The sequence below is a fragment of the Actinia tenebrosa genome, unplaced genomic scaffold (genome assembly GCF_029948245.1).
Source record: "Actinia tenebrosa isolate PJP-AT-01 unplaced genomic scaffold, QUT_ActTen_1.0 PGA_scaffold0__85_contigs__length_37466705, whole genome shotgun sequence".
Taxonomy (NCBI): Eukaryota; Metazoa; Cnidaria; class Anthozoa; order Actiniaria; family Actiniidae; genus Actinia; species Actinia tenebrosa.
In genome coordinates, this window is record NW_028292569.1 from 20,259,479 (window position 1) to 20,281,079 (window position 21,601).

At 44.6% G+C, this 21,601-nt stretch overlaps 3 protein-coding genes across 5 annotated transcripts in view; 1 reads left to right on the top strand and 2 right to left on the bottom strand.

Annotated features, from left to right (window-relative positions):
* The window catches only part of LOC148913684 (uncharacterized), a 169,897-nt gene that overhangs the window by 95,355 nt on the left and 52,941 nt on the right, over positions 1-21,601 (bottom strand). The window lies entirely within an intron of this gene.
* Positions 1-21,601, top strand: part of LOC148913695 (uncharacterized) — a 40,204-nt gene that overhangs the window by 8,639 nt on the left and 9,964 nt on the right. The window lies entirely within an intron of this gene.
* Positions 18,633-20,390, bottom strand: LOC148913696 (uncharacterized). The gene has a single exon (XM_089026021.1). The coding sequence runs from the start codon at positions 20,388-20,390 to the stop codon at positions 18,645-18,647; it is 1,746 nt and encodes a 581-aa protein (XP_088882147.1). The 3' UTR covers positions 18,633-18,644.

Below are 21,601 nucleotides of genomic sequence, written 5' to 3' on the forward strand. Positions count from 1 at the left end.
TAAGAAAACACCTTATAAGAGAATAAAATACTTTAGAGACTGGATGAGTCATATCCAAGGTCTTCGACCGGTATATTTAGACGATGAAGTAAGGGAGAAAATCATAGACCATTTAGAAGAGCCAACCCCACAAAGTCTACGAAAACGCTGAAAAAATTAAAGCTAGGAAAATATTACAAAGCTATTCCCTATCTTTTGTCTGAAATTACCGGTAAGTCTATTCCTGAGGTTTCTGATATGAGCAGAGCCGAGTGGATGTTTTGTCGGCTGGATAAGGATATTCCTTATTACCCCGACGTAATTTACGAAATATTTTACAAAATTGACTCCAACCACCCCCTATTAGAATGGATTCCGAGAAGATGAAATGTGCAGTCGAAATCCCCCTACGTTCTTTTCAAAGCAGATGTCTACTGAGCGAGTTTTCTTTGGAGCTCCTCCTTTGCCTCCTGGTAGATCTTTTTGCGAGATTCCTCGGAAAGATCTTTCACGATGGTTTTTTTATTACCCGACTTTAGCTCCCCGTATTTCTTTTCCTCCGCGAGGATCAAAGAGAACTCCGTGTCGTCTATGCGGCGGTCCCGCAAAGCCTGAGACACCAAGTCGGCGATGGTGTTAGCCTTTGCTTTTGCTAGGGCTATGTGAGTGTCGTGCTTGGATATCTTACCGGACAATTGCTTCATAATACCTGTCGTAACAGCGGAAACGATGCCGCAAATGGCCCCAACGCTGGCCAAAGGAACGCCAACGACTATTCCAGGCCCGGTAAGTGAGGTGGCAACGCCGGTGCCTGTTAACGCCACGGACATGGAGCCGGAAGTTATCGCGATTTTATGTAATATGCTTCGGGCTCTAGCATACTTTTTCCTGACCTCCTCATAGTGCTTCGTTTGACCCTCTAAGTAAGCGAGGATTAAATTTGCTTTATTCAAGCGGAAGTTCTCGGGGTTTAATTCTGTAGGACCTATGTCCTTAGTGGTAGTGTGATAATTGGGAACATCTGGGTACAACTGAGGTGCTGAAGGTATAACATCCATTATATACTAATGTACGACGCTTTTGGGAATGAAATTGAGGAGTGGCCTCATGGCGACAAACGTAACTATGACAACTGGAAAGCATTTAGGAAGATGTTCCCACATGCAGACCCTAGTAAGTTTGAGAGAAGACCTGATGGTATCTATTACCAAGGCTCCCGAATGTACAGCAATGAGGACTTGGAGCCAAAGGCGACCGCCAAGCCGGCACCCAAGCCTACGCATAAGGAAGCTCCAGCTAATTTTCCAAGGAATTTATTGTTAACTACGGAAGATTATCCATTTTACAACGCTGAAGGTGGTGTAAACAACTTTGAAAAGCTGGTAACGCACCTGAAGATTTCAGTGGGTAAACAATCATTTAACGTAATACTAAGAAATATCTATAAGAATACGATGTTGAAGCATACGTCAGGTAAAGAGGCCAGGGAATGGTTAGCAGGGCCCAATATGCGGTATTGGCCACAGCAGTTGGACTTTGCTATTTGGGCTGCCACTAAAGGTTGTGGTGTTGCCGCGGACATGTTTCACATTTCATTTATGCGGTTTCACGTTGCCTTTACGGTAAGGAGGTTGTTGAAGGAGCTTAACGTACCCCTACCGGGAGATAAGGCATTTGATCCAATGAATAATCGCTATGACGTCGCAGCCCTGGAAAGGTTAATTAATGAGTTCAAACCACAGCAAAAAGATTTTCGTTATAAGGAGGGTAAGACGCATGGGCTGGGTATAGTTTACGTTTGGGGTGCCAATGGTGAGAAGCCAGCTGACTACGGGCATCAGGAATACCCAAGTAATGAGTTAGAGTTCGGTGATATGGGTGGTGATAAGGGTAATAATTCATTAATTACTAGGATTCAAACAAACTACCCCGGCACTTGGGATCCGTTTGTGTTAATGAAAAGAAAAGGTCTAAGAAACCTAGCCAGGATTAACCGTAGCATTGAAGCATTCGTCTACTGTACCCTGGGAGCGCAAGTAAATACCCGCAGCCCCATCGTTGGCGCCAAAGGTGCTTCGCAGGAGACGCAACAGGAATTTCTAGCCCTGTTTGAGTCCGCGATAATAGAAAATGATATATCCAAGTCGACGCAAAGATATCAATTAGCAGTGCAACAATCTAAAGTGCGGTTGGATTACGCCTTGTCACCGGGTTGTTGGTTGATGCCCAGCAATTTGGTTATTAACGTTAATTCCGTTGTGGGCTATAACAACAAGCTTCATACGGCTACTAAGGAGATGAAGTTTGGTGTAAACGACGTAAACTCTGATACTACCAAGGGCATTCCCCACTTCGTAGAGAAACCAAAAAAGGAACACGCAGAAAAACCCGAACCAAAGAAGAAGCCTCAAAAGAAGGTTTTGCCAACCATACCCGAGGAATATGACCATGACTTATTAAAAGCCGGGCTAGCAGCTGCAGGCGTTGGTCTGAGTTATTATATATGGCGATGAACAACCCCTACGTAGCTGGAGTAGATTGTGTCTATACGACTTACACAGGCGAGAAAAAATACACCCAGGCATCTTGGGTTGATGTCACGGGCATGTCCGTGAATTTGAATTACTCAGGGAAGAAGTTAATCCTTTGTACTATTTGCATTGGCACGAGCAGCCACGCCAACTTCGGCTTTCGCTTCCTGGATGCGAACGGTGTACTACAACCTATGCGTGCGAAGACGAACAACAGGGAGCCTGTGCATTTTTCCGTAGAGCCCAACCCAGCCAGCGCCGAAAATCTATCGGTTTGGACTTTCCACATGGTCGCCGATTGCCATGGAAAGGTAAAGCTGCAGATACGCGTAGATGATACGGGGAGTGTTTGCGTAAATAGCATAGAAAATCAGAGAGATGAAAAATATAACCACGCAACCATTAGCACTCTTACGGTGCTTAGTCTCTAGGCCTGAAATATATGAACCCACACGCGAAGGAAGATTGGTTTTTACATTACCTAAGGGAAGAGGGGTACGGACCCAACGATGATTGGGTTGACACTGGATTGTGGGTGAAGGTTGGGGGTTTAGGATTGATTATATGCACTATTAGCATTGGCGTGGCGGATGAATACGGTATTGGGTTTAGGATCGTAGATGAGAATGACCATCCGTTGCTGCCTTACAGAATAAAGAAAAATAAGAGGGAGTCGGCTCATTTTTCACATGAGCCCTGCAGGGGTCAAGAAGATATGACGCCGGTAACTTTTCATATGATAGCTAATTGTCAATACGCAAAGCTTCAGATTAATACCTGCGCGGCAAGTGATTTTAATATTTACACTTTGATAAATGCTACTTATTCAGGATCCAACACTCCTCCGACGGATGCTACTTGGAGTCATAAGACCATTAGCACTATGACTGCCATACCCCTAGTTCCGCATTACCAAGGCGGCGCGAATACCATATTTACTTATCCGCAGTCGAGGATGCCTCGGGCGTCTGACGATGATGATAAGCCGCCAGTAAAATACTCGGACAAGATTAGCCCTTCATCTTCTTCAGGAGTACCACCCCAATAGCGACAACCAAGATCCAAATGTTATTCCCCACGAACTTCAACAGTTCTCCGCCGGCCCTAAGTGCCAAGGAAACAACCGAACCCAGCAGCCCAGGAAGACCGGCTGCCATCTTTTTTCCCAAGTCCGTCAGCCCATTGCCTAATTTCTTTACGCCCGCGCCCGTAGCCTTAAGCGTGGATAGGATAACTCCTACTACGCTCGAAATGGCAACCGCGAATGCAAGGGGAACGCCATACTTCAAAAGGGCTCTTTTTACCTTTTCCTTGGTGGTAAGCCCCAGCTCCTTTTCCAAGCCTTCTCTTTGCGCCTGTAATTCCACCAGTCTTTCCTGAAGGGTTTCTATTTCCTTTTGGGCTGCCTCCCTTTCTTCTTCAGGGCGAGTTTGATCTTCGATTATTACTCGCTGTCGATCTATTTCGTACTCCAAATCTTCGACGGCCTGTTGAAGTTGCCGTATTTGTTCCCCCGCCACTGCCTTGTCCACCATTACTTGCCTTTCTCTGTCAACAGACTCCATTAATTCTTTTCCTAAGCGCTGTAGTTCTACGTCTTTCCCCGCCGCTTCATTTACCGCAGTCTGTAACCTTTTTACTACACCGCTTTTTTCATCCATCAACTTAGTCAACCTAGCTCTAAAGTCTGCAATTTCAGCGGCATGACTCTCATTGGTTAACCTACTTTGTTTAATGAAATCATCTTCCAATTCTTCTATTTTACTTTGTAATGCTATGTTATCCTCCTTAAAATCGTCAAGGAGCTTAGTGATGCCACCCTCATCTTTGGTTAGCATATCAAGTTGTCGCGTAAGGTCATCGATGGTTATATTATTTTCCTGTATTTCATTCTTAAGTGCTTCCCTTTCAGTCCTTATTTTCTCTAAGTATCTCATTAAGCCTCCAGTCGGGTCGCTATCTTTTGGAAGTTCTTTAAGTTGTTTGCTTTTTTCCTCTTCGGCGGTCTCTAATCGTTTAAGTTTTTCCTGGCACTCCTCTTGCAGTCTGATTGCGGATCTGAGGGCAACTTTAGTGGCAGGGTTCAAAATACCTCTACGGAAGGCCATTTGAGCATCTTCTGTTTCCTTTTGAGTCAAAGTGCTTAGCATCGTCAAGTTGGGCGTTCCCAGCGCATTTGTGACTCCTTTTGGAAGCTGGTTGTTAAGCAGGCTGGCATTTCTCCTTTGATACAGGTTGTGCCATTTTTCCCTACCCGATTCTCTAACTTGGACCTGCCCTTTGTCTCCTATTTGGAAGTCCAAAGGAGCCAGGTTTATGTTTGGGTATCGCTCTCTTAGGTTCTTGATGAGGTCCGCTGTTAAGTCCGACCGCACGCCAAGGGTTTCCATTTGTAAGTATTCTGGAATGGGCGTGTGGGGGTTCTTAGACTTGAATTTATCTCTTAAGGAACGCATAGCATCGCGGGCCCTCCTACCATACTTGCGTGTTAGCTTGTTGAAGAGGCCTTGTTTGTCTACGTTGTCATCAGGAAGCAGGGTTTCATATTCTTCGTCATTAATATCAACTTGGCCTTCTTCGGTAAGGGGGTCAAAATCCGTTCCTTCTACTTCCATTATATATGATAAGCTCAAAGTTAAATCCCAACGCATTACCTAAGCAGGTTGGCGGACTAAAGGCAGAACGCACCTTTCACCGGGTCACATTCACACCTTCTAGCGCAAAGCCAGGTGAGACGCTGTATGTGGGCGTTCCCCGCCTAACGGATAACCTAGTATTGGTTCCCGGTACCTTGGCTTTAAGGTTTGACCTAGCAATACAACCAAGCACCAAGGACAAGCGATATGCCGTCAATAACGTGGGCAGGAACCTCGTCTCTAAGATGAGAATCAAGTTCGCCGGGGAATCCCTCTTGGATTTGAATAGGTACGATCTGTACACCACGTATAAGGATCTGTGGCTAACAGCCTTCGACCGCGCACAAAAGATAGAGCAAGGAATTGGTAGTGTTATCCTACGTAAGCGTCGCAGTGATACTAACCCCGCGCCTACGGACTCCAGTGGAGCAACCGCAGTAGCAGACGCAACAAGGGTAAAGACCGCCTATGGTAGCAAGTACGTTATCCCTTTGGACTTTGAAGTGATTACGAGTCATGGTGTGTACTACCCCAGGCAGTTATCCGAGTTACAGTTTGAAGTAACCTTGGCGGACACTACGAACGTCATAGGAGGAATGGACAGCGCAATTAGCGGGGCTGTTGATCCTTATTCTATCACCAACTTAGAGCTGCAGTATGAGACCGTGTACAGCGAAGAGCTGGCCCGTAGCGCCGGTATGGAATACAGCTCCGGAAAGGCATTCCTTTACGACCACGTAGTGATGTATAAGACGTTTAGCTTCTTGGATAAGACGGATGAGGTTATCAACCAAAGCATTAGCCTCCCCCGAAGAAGTCTCACGGGGTTGATGCTGGTGTTTGCCAAACCCTACGAGGCCGGCAAGCGCGACTCCGAAGCCTTTCACAACCCTAACATTACTAACGTCGGCGTGAATATCAACGGAGTCCCAAACAAGGTCTACTCGCAGGGAATAAAGCCCGAAGACATCTACAGGGAAGCAAAGCGCAAGTTTGGCGACCAGGTAAGTCCTGAGGAATTCTTTAAGGATAAGTACGCGCTGTGGATTGACATGCGCACCATCAACGACGAAGACCTACATGGTCAGGGGTTACGTCTAGTAAATACGCAGGATGGTATTACTTTGGAGATCAAGCGCACCAAGAACACCAGTGCGGGCGACAGCGATAAGATAAACTGCTACATCTTCGTGGTGTCAGACGCGCAACTGAGCGTGGAAATGAATCAGCTAAAGAGCGTTGCCTATTGATGGCCATAAAAAATATGCTATATATACAATGCTTCGCGTATTTGAAAACAACGAAACCAAACTGCAATGCATAGTGCAAGGCGAAACTTTGTACTTCAAAGCAAAGGAAGTGGCGCTAGCGCTGGGTTACGCAGACCCTAAGGATGCAATTAAGGTGCACGTTCGCGATAAATACAAGAAAAGGCTTAGTGAACTTAGAAGGGAGGTGAATCGCCTCCCTTCCAACTTACACCCAGATTCCCTGTACGTAACCGAATCCGGGTTGTATCAATTGATATTTAGCTCTAAGATGCCAAAGGCAGAGGAGTTCCAAGATTGGGTGTTAGAGGAAGTACTTCCGGCATTAAGAAAGACCGGCAAATATGAAATTGAAAGGCGTTTTAACGGCCCAAACAAGTTGGTATTTAAAATAGAAAATGAGTTTGACCTGCATAAAAAGGTAGTGGACTACATCCGCAGGTTTTACCCCCAAATGCTCATAGCCCCTGGTCTAGGTGAACTGCAGGATTCGGACGGCAAACGCATAAAGTGCTGGCAGAAAGGATATCAACGCGGTCAACCCGACTTAATGATCTTGAATGCGCACACACATTACCGCGGTTTCTGTATAGAGCTAAAGACCCCAAAAGGCAATGGCAGGTTATCTGAGGATCAGCAACTGCTCTTACAGAGGTACAAAGAAAACGGCTATAAGGTGCTCATAAGCAGCGACTACGACGAAATCTGCAGGGAGATCACTGCGTATGCTGAACACCTACGAATTCCCTGCAGGTGGTGCTGTAAGGGCTTTAAGACCAGTGAGACTTTGGCAACACACTTAAAGATATTTCATAGAATATATGGACAAGGATAAATTTAACGAGTTAAAGTTCATACAAACGCACTGGAGGGATTTGGTTGTGGGGGAGATTTACGAGATAAAGAATTACGTAGTCTTTGAAGACTTGGACCGGCTGCGCTTGGTTTTAAAGAATAAAAAAAGAACATACACCCTTTGGGCGCCTGATAGGATAAGGTACGCCATCGAAGGGCAGGATGTTACCCATGTTATGAGTCATGGTAAAAAGGATGGCAGGTGGGTATTTGACGTAGTCAAGTATGAGCCTGAGAGTCCTCTGCATAGCTAAGCTTCGTTCCTCAGCTTACTAGCGCGTCTGCTAAAGTCCGCTGCGCTTTAGGATTCGCGGAGCACCAATGCCCCACAAAGGATCCTTCGGGGAATACCTTGCCACAATGAAGGCAGGTGTATTTTTTACGCGGTTTGGGTATCGTAATGCAATCGGCTGGTAGTTCGCACGTAATACAGTCCATATATTGAAAGGGCGATTAGGATAAGAATGCGGCTGCGTAGGCTAGCATATACCGCAAGGCGCTTCAAAAGGGGTTCTTATCTTTATTTATTATTATTAGATTATGCAAGCGCCCTTAAAAGGGGTCTTTATTTTTATTTATTATTATTCATTATCCTTAATAATAATAAATAAAAATAAGAATGGGATTTGAGACTCTTTGCACAAACCCTACTTTACTATCTTAAGCCGCCTACTAATCCTTACGGGCTTTCCTTGCGGCCTCATTGCCGGCATGCCAAGCTTCGAAGCGATCTAAGTACTCCTTAAAGCCGCCTTGACCGTCGTAGAGGCACTGCCAAATATGCTGGTCACTTCTTTGACAGCCGCAGCGCTCACAAGTTGCCTCCCAATATTCTCTATCCTCCCACCTCAACCCTTCGACGCAGTCAAACTCCGCAAAGTGCTGGTCAATTTCCTTCTTCCGGCGCGTTAACTTCCTTTGGGTTTCCTTTGGGCAACATCGTGCAGCAACGTCGCCGTGCTCCTCGCAAGCCACGCTTAGCAGGTCGTAATTACCGCGGCACCGATGTCGATGCCATTCGTCGTTCTTGTCCTCCTCGCAGCGCTCACATACGTTCTTTAGGCAAACGCGGTTATCCACGTGGTAATCCAACATCTGCGCGCTGCTAAAGAGTCGATTACACTCCTTACAACGCCTTTCGCGTGCCTTCTTAACGCATACCTTCTTTTCCAGGTGGTATTTTAACATTTGCTTGCTGCTGAACTCCTTGTTACACCGCGTGCACTCCATATATAATAAGGATTTAATAACCCTTATATGGGATACCGCATAAAGTCCTTAACGGACTCCTTAGCCCCGGATACTATTTCAAAGAGTGTCTTAGAATGTTGACAATAAGGTTAAGGATATGCTATTCCAAAGAGTGTCTCAGAATGTTAACGATAAGGTTAAATCTTTGTTAAGTATGTGTGGATACTATTTCAAAGAGTGTCTCAGAATGTTGACGTTTAGGTTAAATCTTTGTTAAGACAGTTGAAGATATGTTCCTCTTCTCTAACACAACCACAACGATCGCACTCCTGCCTACTCCCTTTTAGTCCACGGAACGCCTTCGGCGCGTTCAAAAGAGGGGAAAGTACGGACTATCTTCTTATGGTAATCTATGCGATTTCTTAAGTAATCCTCTTTATGCGGGCAGCGACACATCAAATCCGCACATTGGTAGCAATCCACGCCTTCCAAGTCGTAAGCGCGGGAGAGAAACCTATAATTCACTTCATGCGTTCTCCGGTGCGTCTGGAAACGTTGACGACTACTAAGTATCTTATTACAGAAACTACACTGTCTGGTTTGATTACAGACGCCCCTTTTCAGATGCTGCTGCATTTCGAAGGTGTTGTGGAATTCCTTATTACAGTCCTTACAAAGCCCACAAATGCGTTTATCCTGATGTTGTTGCATCTTTTGAACGGTGCTGAATTCCTTACCGCAATCCTTACAAGCGCGGCTAAGGGGTTTCTTTGTACAAACGCCGCGACGAACGTGGTATTGAAGTCTTTGTTTGGTGCTGAACACCTTCTTACAAAACAAGCAGTCCATATATACTTAACAATATCTTAGCCTCCATTTAACATCCTTAACAAAGATTTAACCTAAACGTCAACATTCTGAGACACTCTTTGAAATAGTTTCCAGGCATCCTTAACAAAGATTTAACCTAAACGTCAACATTCTGAGACACTCTTTGAAATAGTTTCCAGGCATCCTTAACAAAGATTTAACCTTATTGTCAACATTCTGAGACACTCTTTGAAATAGTTTCCAGGCATCCTTAACAAAGATTTAACCTAAACGTCAACATTATGAGACACTCTTTGAAATAGTTTCCAGGCATCCTTAACAAAGATTTAACCTAAACGTCAACATTCTGAGACACTCTTTGAAATAGTTTCCAGGCATCCTTAACAAAGATTTAACCTTATTGTTAACATTCTGAGACACTCTTTGAAATAGTTTCCAGGCATCCTTAACAAAGATTTAACCTTATTGTTAACATTCTACGGGGGATATCGCATGAAGTCCTTAACGGACTCCTTAGCCCACGTTGCCATAGTTATCAGCGCGCCAAACCGTTCTGCACGCTTCAGACCGCACATTTCATCGTACAATTCCTGCACGTGCTCTTTCAGCCGGTCTATCTCCTCCCTTTGCATTTCTATGGTGTCTTTTTTATCTTTTGCGTCGCCGGCAATCCTTCTTACTGCGTCCACTGGGTCCATCGTATATATAATGGATCCGAACCATATTCCCTGCAATGCTCTGATAGTAGGACCCACCGGCTGCGGAAAGACCCAATTCATCGTGGAGCAGCTATTAGGACCCTTTAGATACCGTTTCGACTATATCGTGCTATTATGCCCCACCTACGTGAATAACCGCACCTGGGAAGGCATAGGAGTGAAAGATGACGACTTCTTCGTAGATATCTTAGACCCTAATGAGTTATCCAGCCATCTTAAGTTTTGGCACAAACAATTCCCTAAAGATACACAGACACTCCTCATATTGGACGACATCGCCTGCGGGGACGACGTAAAAAGACGCACTTCGGAGTTGGTGAAGCTCGCCTTTAGCGGCAGACATGACAATATTAGCGTTTGGTTGCTATCGCAGCAGCTTACCAGCGTCTCTAAGCCCTTCAGGGAAAACATAGGTTCACTTGTCGTATTTTATACTCCAAGTAAGTCAGACCTGGAAACCATCTTAAGCGACTACGGCGGTGAGATATCCAAGGAACAGTTACACGAATACATGCGGCATTTAAAAACGCACCAACATTCCAAGATGATCTTCTCTTTGAGGTTTCCGTATTCCATAAAGATATACGGACATTGAGCAGCTCTTAGATGAAGTCCCCACGCAGTTAGATGAAAGTAACCTTAAGGAACAACTTAACATCCTTGTGTCATCTGGGAAGTGCAAAGAAATGATAGGCAAGGAACTTACTCATGAGCAAGTTAACAAGTTGTCGGAAGAGGAGGTTAAGAAGTTCCATAAGAGGTACGAGGCCGCCCTTGCAAGTAAGACCACGGACGCCGTAGCAGACTCCGCTATCCGACTTGCCACCAAGCTTCTCGGACTTGCGCTGCCCATAGACGACGTGGAGCAACTACGGAAGGACATTAGCGAGGACTATGTCATCGCCCAAGAACTTAAGATAACCTGCGGCTGGTTGTCTTTGAAGTGCGGTAAGTTAATGGCAGTCGCCTCTGCGGCCTTGCACGTGGCTCAGCATGTCGACTTGAAGGAGGTACTAGGTTCCTTCGGAACATCTTGGAAGGACTTCAAGAAGGACAGAGAAGTCGAAAAGGTCTTCCAGGCAGCACTTACTGAGGTACCTGATCAAGTCGCCTCAAGTACTTAGTCAAGTCGCCGTTAAGTCATTGCCAAGTCATTATTAAGTCATTGTCAAGTCGTCATCAAGTTACTTGTCAAGTCACCTCAAGTACTTAGTCAAGTCGCCGTTAAGTCATTATTAAGTCGTCCTTAAGTCATTCTCAAGTACTTATCAAGTCCTTCAAGTCCTTAGATATAAATGAGTGAATCGAAGGTAGAGCAGCCCCAAGAGGAGCAAAAGATTACCAAGGCTAAATCTCCAGGCAGAGTTGCCGCGGGGAAGAAGCTCGCGGAGATGAACAGGAAGAACAAAGCCAAAAAGGAGGAAAAGTTAGAAGAGAAAGAAGAGGAATCCTTTATTAATCCAGGCTACGTCATCGGCGTGTTAGGAGTCATCATAGCAGCAGGTAGCCTTTACTTACAATGGCGGGCAGCAAAAAAGGTAAAACCACCAACATATCACGCGCCCGTGCACGCACCTGTGGAACCGGCTGTTAGAAAAAGTAAGATCCCTGAAATGGAATAACCTTCTCGCTTTGTAATATAATGTCAACCGCGTTATTGAAAACTGTTGAAGAAGCAGCTATCATTACTTCCATCGTTGCGGGTATTGGTTGGGTAGGTAAGAAAGTGCTCAAAGAAGACTTTACATAAGACCCAAGCAAGAGCTTCGCTAATTTTGCTAAGATGACCGCTGCCGTTGGCGGGGCTATCATGCTAAAGGATTACCTACGGAAGGAAAAGTACCTGCCGACGACGTAAGCTTTGCTTGCGTCTAACATAAATGGCTAGTTTAATTGCAGGTGGAGTTATTGCAGCTTTAGCATTCACTGGAGCTAATTATGGTGGTCAGTATTTGGATAGATTAGTTAGAGGCGACAAAAGCGGAGATTTAACCGCCGAAAGGAAAAGGCACGACTTAGCGCTGGAGAAATATCAAAGGGACGTGGCGGCTTGGAATGAAAAAAGACAAGCTTACAGGGATTGGTTGGACAAGAACTACCAAGACAAAATGCAGGCAGACAAGAACTTTGAAAACACAGACTACGCCTTTAAGCTTTATGCGCAAGCACACCCCGACTTTAGAATGAGAAAGCCTCAGTTTAAGAATTACTACCAGCCTTCTAAGAAACAAAAAGATAGCGAATTGGTCTTCGTAGGAGTCGCAGGGCTGGCAGGAGGCGTGGCTTTGGCGTATCTAATATAATGATCGTCTTTTTGGAAAGCGACAAGAATAACTTTACTACTTATCTGAATCCTCCCATCAAAGCCTGTAAGGTTCGGTTGGTTAGTTGCTCTTTGTACAATTCTTGGTATAATTTAATTAATGGCTTTGTCGTTGTGAATGCCAACAAACCAAAGTTGCCAGATTCCCATTACACCCCCATAACACTGGCTAAGGAGCTAGCAAAGCATGGATATACTCTTACCACAGGATTACCCCATGAAATGAGATTCAAGAAAAATAGTGGAAGCGCTAATTTAAAGGACAGTTCATTGGTAGAACTCCTGGGCCTTACTAGTACCACAATAAATAGCGGCAGTACATATGATGTGAAATGGAAAGTCGCATCCTCTTACGAAGTCTATTGCGATTTGGTTCATAGTTACAACAATGGAGAAAAGTCTTCTCTTATGTCCAAGTTTCTGCCCAAAGGTAATCCATTTGACCCAGTAGAATACACTCCCATTTCTTTGTGCTATGACTTGTCTAATTTGGTAGAAAGCATAAACATCACCATTAAAGTGGACGGAGAGACGGTGGATTTCAACGGGCGAAAGATCAATCTTGTTTTGGAATTCATATAATGGGTCGAACAGAGGACAAACTCAAAAGGATTTACTATGGGCCCGAAGGCTATTGGAAAGGAGCGTCAGCTATTAAGAAACTCGCGACCGCGGCCAGGGTATCAGAAGAAACGGCTAAAAACTGGCTAAGAAAACAAACCCTCTGGCAGGTTTATCTTCCCGTGCCTAAGTACATTCCCAGGCCCAGCTTTACCGTAAATGTCCCTAATGAAGTTCATCAGGCGGATTTGCTTTTCTTACCGCACGACAAGGTGAGAAGAAAGACCTATAGATACGCTTTGACCGTAGTTGATATCGCAAGCAGATACAAGGACGCCGAACCCATAACCAGCAAGGATTCTGGAGAAGTCGCAGAAGCCCTAGGTAGGATTTATAAGCGCGTCTTGAAATGGCCTAAGCTGCTGCAAGTGGATGCGGGAACAGAGTTCATGGGCGTGGTTACTAAGACCCTGAAAGACCACGACACTAAGATTAGGAGAGCCGAAGCTGAGTACCACAGGGGTCAGAGCATCGTCGAAAGATTCAATAAGACCCTAGCTGAGCGCCTCTTTGGATACCAGTATTGGAAAGAGCTGGAAGATCCCTCCAAACGCCACAGGGAATGGACTCAGAGGCTCCCCCAGGTCATCGCGGCTTTGAACAACGAGGCGGCCAGGGCTACGGGAATGAAACCTAAGGATGCCATAAAAAAGAAACACGTGGAACATAAGTCCTACGTCAGAAGTTCGAGGGCGGTCGGACTGAAGGAAAAAAAGCTCCCCCGCAACATAGTGGTCAGATACCTCTATCAGCCGGGGGAACTCGAAGGTGGCAGTAAGAGAGCCACGGATCCTAACTGGTCTCTGGAAACGTATGAGATTTCGAAGTCCGTCGCCAAGGAAGGGCAACCTGTGTTGTATTACCTAAATGGCCCAAGTCGTGGATTTGTCAAGGAAGAGCTGCTCATAGTCCCAAAGACTCAGAGTAGCGCAGCTCCACGCGCCCGATTGCACTCTAGGCATGTCAGTCTTACGTTGCCTCTGCAATGCCCGCGTTTGTTATTTATACGATCCACGGAGAACTGCTGATCGTCATTTGGGTCAAACCTCCATAGTAGTGGTATGTTACATTTGGCACACATTGCCCCTTTCTTATAGACGTCGTCCACGCATAGGTCGAACGTCTTGTTTTTTTCTTCGTCGTGCCGCTTGTAGCGAAGGAGTTTCTTAGCAATGTTCTCTTTGGCCACGTCTTCTGGCGTCTTATCGTAGCGCAGTTGCGGCCCCCAGGCTCTTTTTAACTGTTTGGCATATTCTACGCGGCTTACGGCGGTGTAGATAAGGTTGCTCCAACACAGCCGCTGGTCTATGATCCATAAGGTTTCTTTTATGGTAAGCCCCTGCGCGCTGTGGACTGTCATGCAGTAACCAAGCCTCCAATCCGGATGGGAGGTTATTTTTTCCACCTTTTCTATGGGCACCCAGGCTTTATCGTGGGTAACTGCATTTTGCAGTTGGATGTCGGTACCAGGTACCCAGACGTCTCTTTTTTGCATGCGGGTGTCGTGGGGTTTGTAGCAAACAGGTACGGGATGCGTAGGGAAGCGCTCTCGGTGTATATTTAGCAAATCCTTTTGTATGCGAGACTGTGCTGCGCGTTTGCTGCTCAGCACCAGATCCTTTGGATGCCATGCGTATAGAAAGTCCTCGTATTTCTTCGCTCGTACGCGCTTGCGCAGTGTTTTGTATTGGTCGGCGTCACTAAGGTCCCTTAATTCCGCTTTCAGGTTCCTTACTTGATCCTTGCTGCGGTAGTCGGTGTTAATTTCCTCCGCATGGCCTACGAAATCTTTCAGCCATTCGTGGGGCATCTCTCCGGCTATTGGAGGTGGTTGACATGGATCTCCGGCAAATACAACTTGGCACTTTCCGCGGAGGAAGTCTACGAACTCCTGCAGGATTTCTAAAGGCACGGTGCAAATCTCATCCCAAAGTATCACCGGAGGTATGTCGTGGATAGCTTCCGGTACCCACTTTTGACCATTCCAACGAAAGAAGCTGTGGTAAGTTTGCGCGTCGTGGCCCATACCGCAGAGTTCCCTTTCCAAACGGTGCGTTGGCGTTAGCACCTTTATCTTAGGAAAGAGTTCTAACACACGCGTAGTCTTACCGCTGCCTCCTGTACCGTAGAGGTAAGAGAAGCGTTGGTAGGAAATGGGGTCGGCAACCGAAGGCAGTGGCTCCCCGGTTGGTTCCACGCTACCGCAAAGATGTTCTCCGTGATATTCTACACGTTCTCTCCATGCTTTTATCTCCTCATCTTTAACGCGCCATTGACCACTTTCCGCCAACTCATCTTCGGTGTAGAATTCTTTCATCTTCTCTAACACTTCAGGCTTAACGTACAAGGAATCCGTGGCTACGCGCGGAACGTCCTCTTTGTCAAACCGTAGGAGCATCGCAAGTAGGTTAATATGCGCATATGCTAACATACTCGCACGCAGGTGGTAATATTGCGGCCTGTGGTCTTGGTAGTAACAAAGTGCATTCCATTTCTGTTCTTTCTGACCTTCTATGAAGTAGTCCCATTTCTCCACAGACACCATTGTTCCTTGTTCATGGGCGCGCTTAATAAGGAAGCTTAACTCTCCTTCGTCTGTTATCAGGCGTCGCTGCATATGTTTCTCGCCCTCCTTAGCGCCCTGTGTGAATTTTCCTATGACAACGCGTGCTGTGGGGTTATGTTCTGGGAGCCATTGCGTAAAGGAGCTGTGACAAAGTATGGCTTCATGTGCTGTGTATTTTAAAAGCTTGCGCTCTTCAAAGAACTTCAATAGGGGTATGGGTATCCATTCTTTCTCCTGCAGGTGCTTCCCGTACCACGCGTAAATTATGGGATGTAAGTCTTTAGCCAACTTCCAAGACGTTAATCGTACGAATCCAGTTGCTGGGGCGTCGTAGTGACCGTCTAACGAAACGCGGAAGAATTGGGAGTCTGGATGTCCGTAACGGTCGTAATATTCCTTACAATCCCCTAGACCTTTAAAACTTGCAGGGTAACAGTGTTTCATATCCAGAGACACGTACTCGTCTTCGTCGTACTCCATGTTCCAAAGACCACCGTGACCATGCTCTACACAGGCTTTGGCTATGTCTCCGAACTCTTTTGGGGTAGGTTTCCACCCATTCCTCTTCTTGGCCGCCAAGAAGTCCAAACTACGAGAGCTGAGGACCTCGTCTGAGAAGTCCTCACCAAGGGATTCACATGCACTTTGTATGCGCAGGTGTTCCATTTCCGGTCGGTATAAAGTACCATCTTGGGTCATAAACTGACTTCCCTCCGCGTCCATTAACCATATGGAATTCTCATGAACTAATTCTGTCAATGGTGACTTCTTATAGACCTTTGTCTCCTTCTTTTTAGGAAACCTTAACTCTCTCCATGCGTGTGCGTTGTGCTGATAAATGACTATAGGAGCACCTCTGCCTCCGTATTTGTGCGTTCCTGGGTAAATAAAGCCGTCGGTAATGTCTTTCACGTGTATGCGCCTTTCTAACGCAGTTTCTAACTTCTTGATGTTGTCAATAGTTGCTCCAGCCCTACGAGTAGCATCTTCCCATCTCTGGATGGCTTCTCTTCTTTTTAGGGTAAGTTTACCGCCCCGAGAGGAATCTTCGAAGAACTCTCTTACTAACTTCCCTACGCAGTTGCCGGGATGTCGCATTGGTTTAAGCTTCTTAACGTCTGGTTTCTTAATCTCGTACGCGCCGTAAATAACTACAGTAACCGGGTATGCGACCTCGTAGAACAGTATGTCTATTCCTTCAAGTGCTCCGGGCCTGGTGTCTTTATTCAGCACAAACAGGTTTTGCTTACCTGACGCCCGTATTGGATTGCGCCCCTTTTCTATCATCCACTCACCGTCTAAATACTTTATAAATGTTAACTCCAAACGGTATTCACCTTCAGGCATCAAATTGATTATCCTTTCTGCTCTTTCATATGTCATTGTCTCGTCCGTATCGCCCTCCATAAACGTTGTAAAGGCAAAGTCAGCATCCAGGCGATCCAACACCTGAGTTCTCAGTTTGCGCACAGTCTTATTTCTAATGCTCGTGATGGCGTCCATCTATATGTAAAGGATATCTTAACCTCCATTTACGGTACCCATCGTTTCGACAACTAGCAGCAGTAAGGGAATCAGCGCGCGGGTAATACCCGACTCGGACGCGTTCGGAATAACGCGGGTAAAACCCGTGAATATACGACATCGATCGCGAGTCCCCCTTACTGCTGCTGGAGGGGGTATGGTACTTAAAATGTATTTAGTCATTGGAGAGTTTTACTGTTGTTAAGCACATATTAAGTATACTACTTAATACCTATTTTTTACGAATCATCGCACAAGTATGAGTTTAAAAGTCTATTGACTTCGTTGACACATACTTCAACTAAAATACAATACAAATACATATTAAGAATGGTACTTAATATGTATTTAGTCATTGGGAAGGTTTACTGTTGTTGAGCACAATATATTAAGTATACTACTTAATACCTATATTATTACAGATCATCGCACAAGTAGGAGTTAAGTCTATTGACTTCACACATACTTCAACTAAAATACAATACAAATACATATTAAGAATGGTACTTAATATGTATTTAGTCATTGGGAAGGTTTGCTGTTGTTAAGCACATATTAAGTATACTACTTAAGAGCGGATGTCAGCAAGCATCAAACAAAATTGAAAATTCGTGGCAAGCTTCCAAAAATCGATTTTGCTCATACTCTCAGTATTGGTAGCCTATTATGTCCCAATCATCATGGTGTATTTTATTTGTGAAAATATTTTTTTGCTTTTGAGAAATAAGCATTTTACTCGGACCGGGTAAATATGCTAATTAGTAATTCAAATTGGCCAACTTCAGTGACATCATTTAACGAAACTATCTAGCCTTTGGTATTGATAACATGATTTTCTTATTGCCTATCATCTGTTCTTCGTTCACTGTTATTATTGAAGATTTCACTGCAATGTGGAATTTTCTACGAATTTTTTCATCGGCCATACTTTTTCCTACTACAAAAGTAGCCTCAAAACAATGGTCATTTAAACTATGTGCGATACAACGAAATCCAACGAGCTTCTAGATTTTGAAAGATGAAGCGATGATACTTCCAATGATATAAAAATTTCTTTGTGTATTTCAACAGTATTTACGAGGGGCGAGCTCAAATTTCCGTAAAATATTAAATATTAGTGACACTGAAATCGACAAGATCGTCTGGTGAGCCGTCGATTAATCATGTTTACTATCTTAAATCATTTATAAAACTAAAGTTATAATCGCTAACCTTGTTTAGTTGGTGAAACTTAAAGCTTTAATTGTGGTTTTATCAATTGTTTGTCAGGTTAAGTGCATCGCATCCGGTTTCAGGTAATAATGTCAGCATGGTACTGTAGAGCGTGACGCTGTCTCAAAGGATTGTAACAGCCGTATTTGACATCTTATTTCTTTAAATTTCTTAGAATAGCAAGTTAAACTTTCTTTTCTTCTTTATCCTAATGTTTTGCCTCTTAAATGAAGTTTTAAACTGAAAACACCAAGGCCAGGTTCATATGACGTTGACTTGATCGTTATACTCAATGGACGTTCGTTAGAAGTCAACTCGTGGATTATATATCTGGATGAAGCTGATTATATACATAACGCAATACTATGCTAATCACTAGTACATAAAGTTAGCATTTGTTTTGGCATGTACACTTGCCAACTAAGTTCTTTATGAGGTCAATGTACGGTTTCTTGCGTTTAACTTTAATGCCAGAACCATCTAGTTGAAAAGAGGAACAGATATCTTGCAACACCAGAATAGAAAACCTGTCTAACTTCTTGCGAGAGGCCAAGTCGCAAAGGTCGTAAACGTCGTATATGATTGGATGGCGGGTGGAAACTACGCTAAGAACCTCACTCTGTAAGTCTTGCAATAGTTTTTCTGTTTCAACTTCCTGTTGATCTTTTTGAAATTCTTCATAATCTTGACATTTCTTTTTTCCTGTGACTCGCGAAAAGAAACTTGAAATTTGCTGCGATGTCAAGAATTCTGTGGCAGCGAACATAGGTTCGCCACTGGAGATCTTTGCTTTTCTCATAGCTTTTGAAACGGAGACAGGATCAGCCTTTTGACCAGTTTGCTCGCCAATTTGATATATTTCTAGCAGGTATTTCTTCTGTTTTTCTGAGTGGCGCTTGCGCTGCTTGGTACTTTTTAGGGCCCAGCCCATTTTCAAAGTAGGCTCATTCACTGCGACAGAGGGAGTTCCTTCAGAAATTTGTGGCACATCACAAGTTGCTCCTTGCTCTAGTTTAACTGCGTACATCAATATCGCTTTATCAAAAAAGGTTTCACGCTCCAGAACATACTTGTGCTTGCCACAGTGTATGTGGTTTTGTAAAGAAGAATACCTTTGGAAGGATTTGACACAGTCTTCTTCTGGGCAAAAGAACAAACTCTGCTCCTCAGGGTCGGAATTATCTTCTTCTGTTTCAAGTTGTGCAGTTGTCTCAGCTTGATGACTAGGTGCTTCCCATTTTTTGAGACGTCGTGCAGTAACATCAGTAAACGAAGTAGAGGAAGTGCGATCACTACGTTCACCTACAGTGTTAAGGGTTGGTAATTGATGATTCTCTGGAACATCGAAATCTTTCCACAACAACAGTTTGCCGGGTCCTATCCCATAAGCTCTCCAGACTCTTATTCCTTCATCGCTGGGCTCCATGTTGTTAAGGAAACTGATTCCCTCCCATTTCACTGGAAAAGGTATCTGACTGGTTTGCTGGCCACATAACGTTACCCTCACCCCCGGTATACCACGTGCTGACTCTATCGCTGCCACCATCTGCTCCGCTGTCTCGATGTCATGACCTTTGTTGTGATAGACTTTCATGTGGCTTTTTATCGTTGCTGCCTTGCGGTCGCAAGATCCTTTACCACCTTGAGGGTCTGAATAATCCACACGGGATAGATGGAGTTTGTGCTTGGTAGCTATTCGCTGGACTGATAGCAACACTGAAGCTGAGTGGTAGCATCCAGCATTGTCTTGTCTAAGAAAGACATTTTTAATTCCTGGTGCAATAGACCTAAGCTGGTAGAAGATATTATCAATGATTGCCAAGACTGTATCACTTTCCTGGATGCACTTTTCGAATGCATGCACGAAAGTAAGCATCTGCATATTTCCATCTTCACTTCTTCGGATAGCTACTGTTACATGCCAGCTGATGCCACGCTTACCGAACCAATCGCTCTGTGCCTCACGGAACTTCCTTGGCAGAAACTTCATTGCCCAATCAAAAACAAGGAGTGCGGACTCTGGGTCCAGATTTTGAAGGATATCTAACCGTGCTTTATCTTGATTTATCGAACGGAGAATATGAGCTTTCCATGCGTCAACTTTGTTAACATACTGATCGACGTCATATTTCATCTCATCTTTTTCAGCTCCTTCTTCAAGGTTGTCTAAAATTGTATGCACTTCATTAATAACACCAGGAAATACATCACAGCGGTCACACCTTTCCTTGTGCTCATGGTCACAAGGCGAAATGTAGTCTTCGTCAGCTTTAAAGCTAAGAGCATAAGGTATGCAGTGATCAGGTACTGTGGAACTCTGGGAAATGTGAACCTGTGAGGAAAATGTAGGATGAAGGTTAATGGCGACAATGCATGTATTTTTTTCATTGATTGTTAATGGTTCATTACCTTATAGTCGGTTTTGAGATATCTCTTGGAACGTTTTAGCTTTTCATTTTGTTGTTTTGCCCAAGTAAGTCCTTTTCCATATTCATCACCAAGCTTTTCCACCATCTCTTCCAGTTCGTCAAAAGCTTTAGCCCCTTCAGCGGAGAAGTAATCTAATCCTTGTAGGGATTTGCGTACCGACGCTGAACATACATTTAGTACTCGGCACAAGGTGCTTCTACTCATAGGGGAAAAGCCTGATTCATGACAATAACTTTGATACGTTAGAAAGTGGTCTAGTTTTTCTTTTGGAACATACATCCGTGCGGTCGACGGGGAGAGGATAACTGAACCTCTTCCGTGTAAGAGACGATGATGCCTTGCGATATTGTAGCGGTACCTGGAAAGGTCTGGTATCCATCTCTGTAGTTCATTATAGCTGACTTTATCTGCAATAATGGAAAGAATCTGCCTACGCGTACTCCAATGTCCAGCGTTGTTGTAACACTCAGTGAGGGCGTCTAGCAAAGCAGAATCTATATTATCGCAAGTGTTATTAGAACTACAGACCGAGGTAAGGAGCTGTTGGTGGTCTTGGGGCGCAATCTCTTCAAGACATGCGCCGACAACTTGTTTTGCCTTTCGAGTATGGTGGCGTTTTGTTCGCGCTGACGCTGTGTCCCATGGTGTTACCAATGAGTGGCGAATCGGGCTTATATCTCGCGCAGCTAGAAATGCGTTGAGGTGGTCTCTAGGTGTCTCATATGCAAAGGATTTGTCTTCTTCAAGAACCAAGGATACGGACTGTGCCTCTGAAGGCTGATAAAGGCTCACGGGTGTTTCATGTAATGCACAGACTGAGGCAGCTGGACTTGACTTCAGTGGTGTTTTAAAGGAGACCTCTTGATCTTCATCCGTCTTTAAATAAAAATATATTCAAAATTTTATTAAAGCCCT

Excerpts from the sequence above, each read along its gene's own strand:
- LOC148913696 (XM_089026021.1), bottom strand. The coding sequence starts at position 20,390 with ATGAAATATGACGTCGATCAGTATGTTAACAAAGTTGACGCATGGAAA.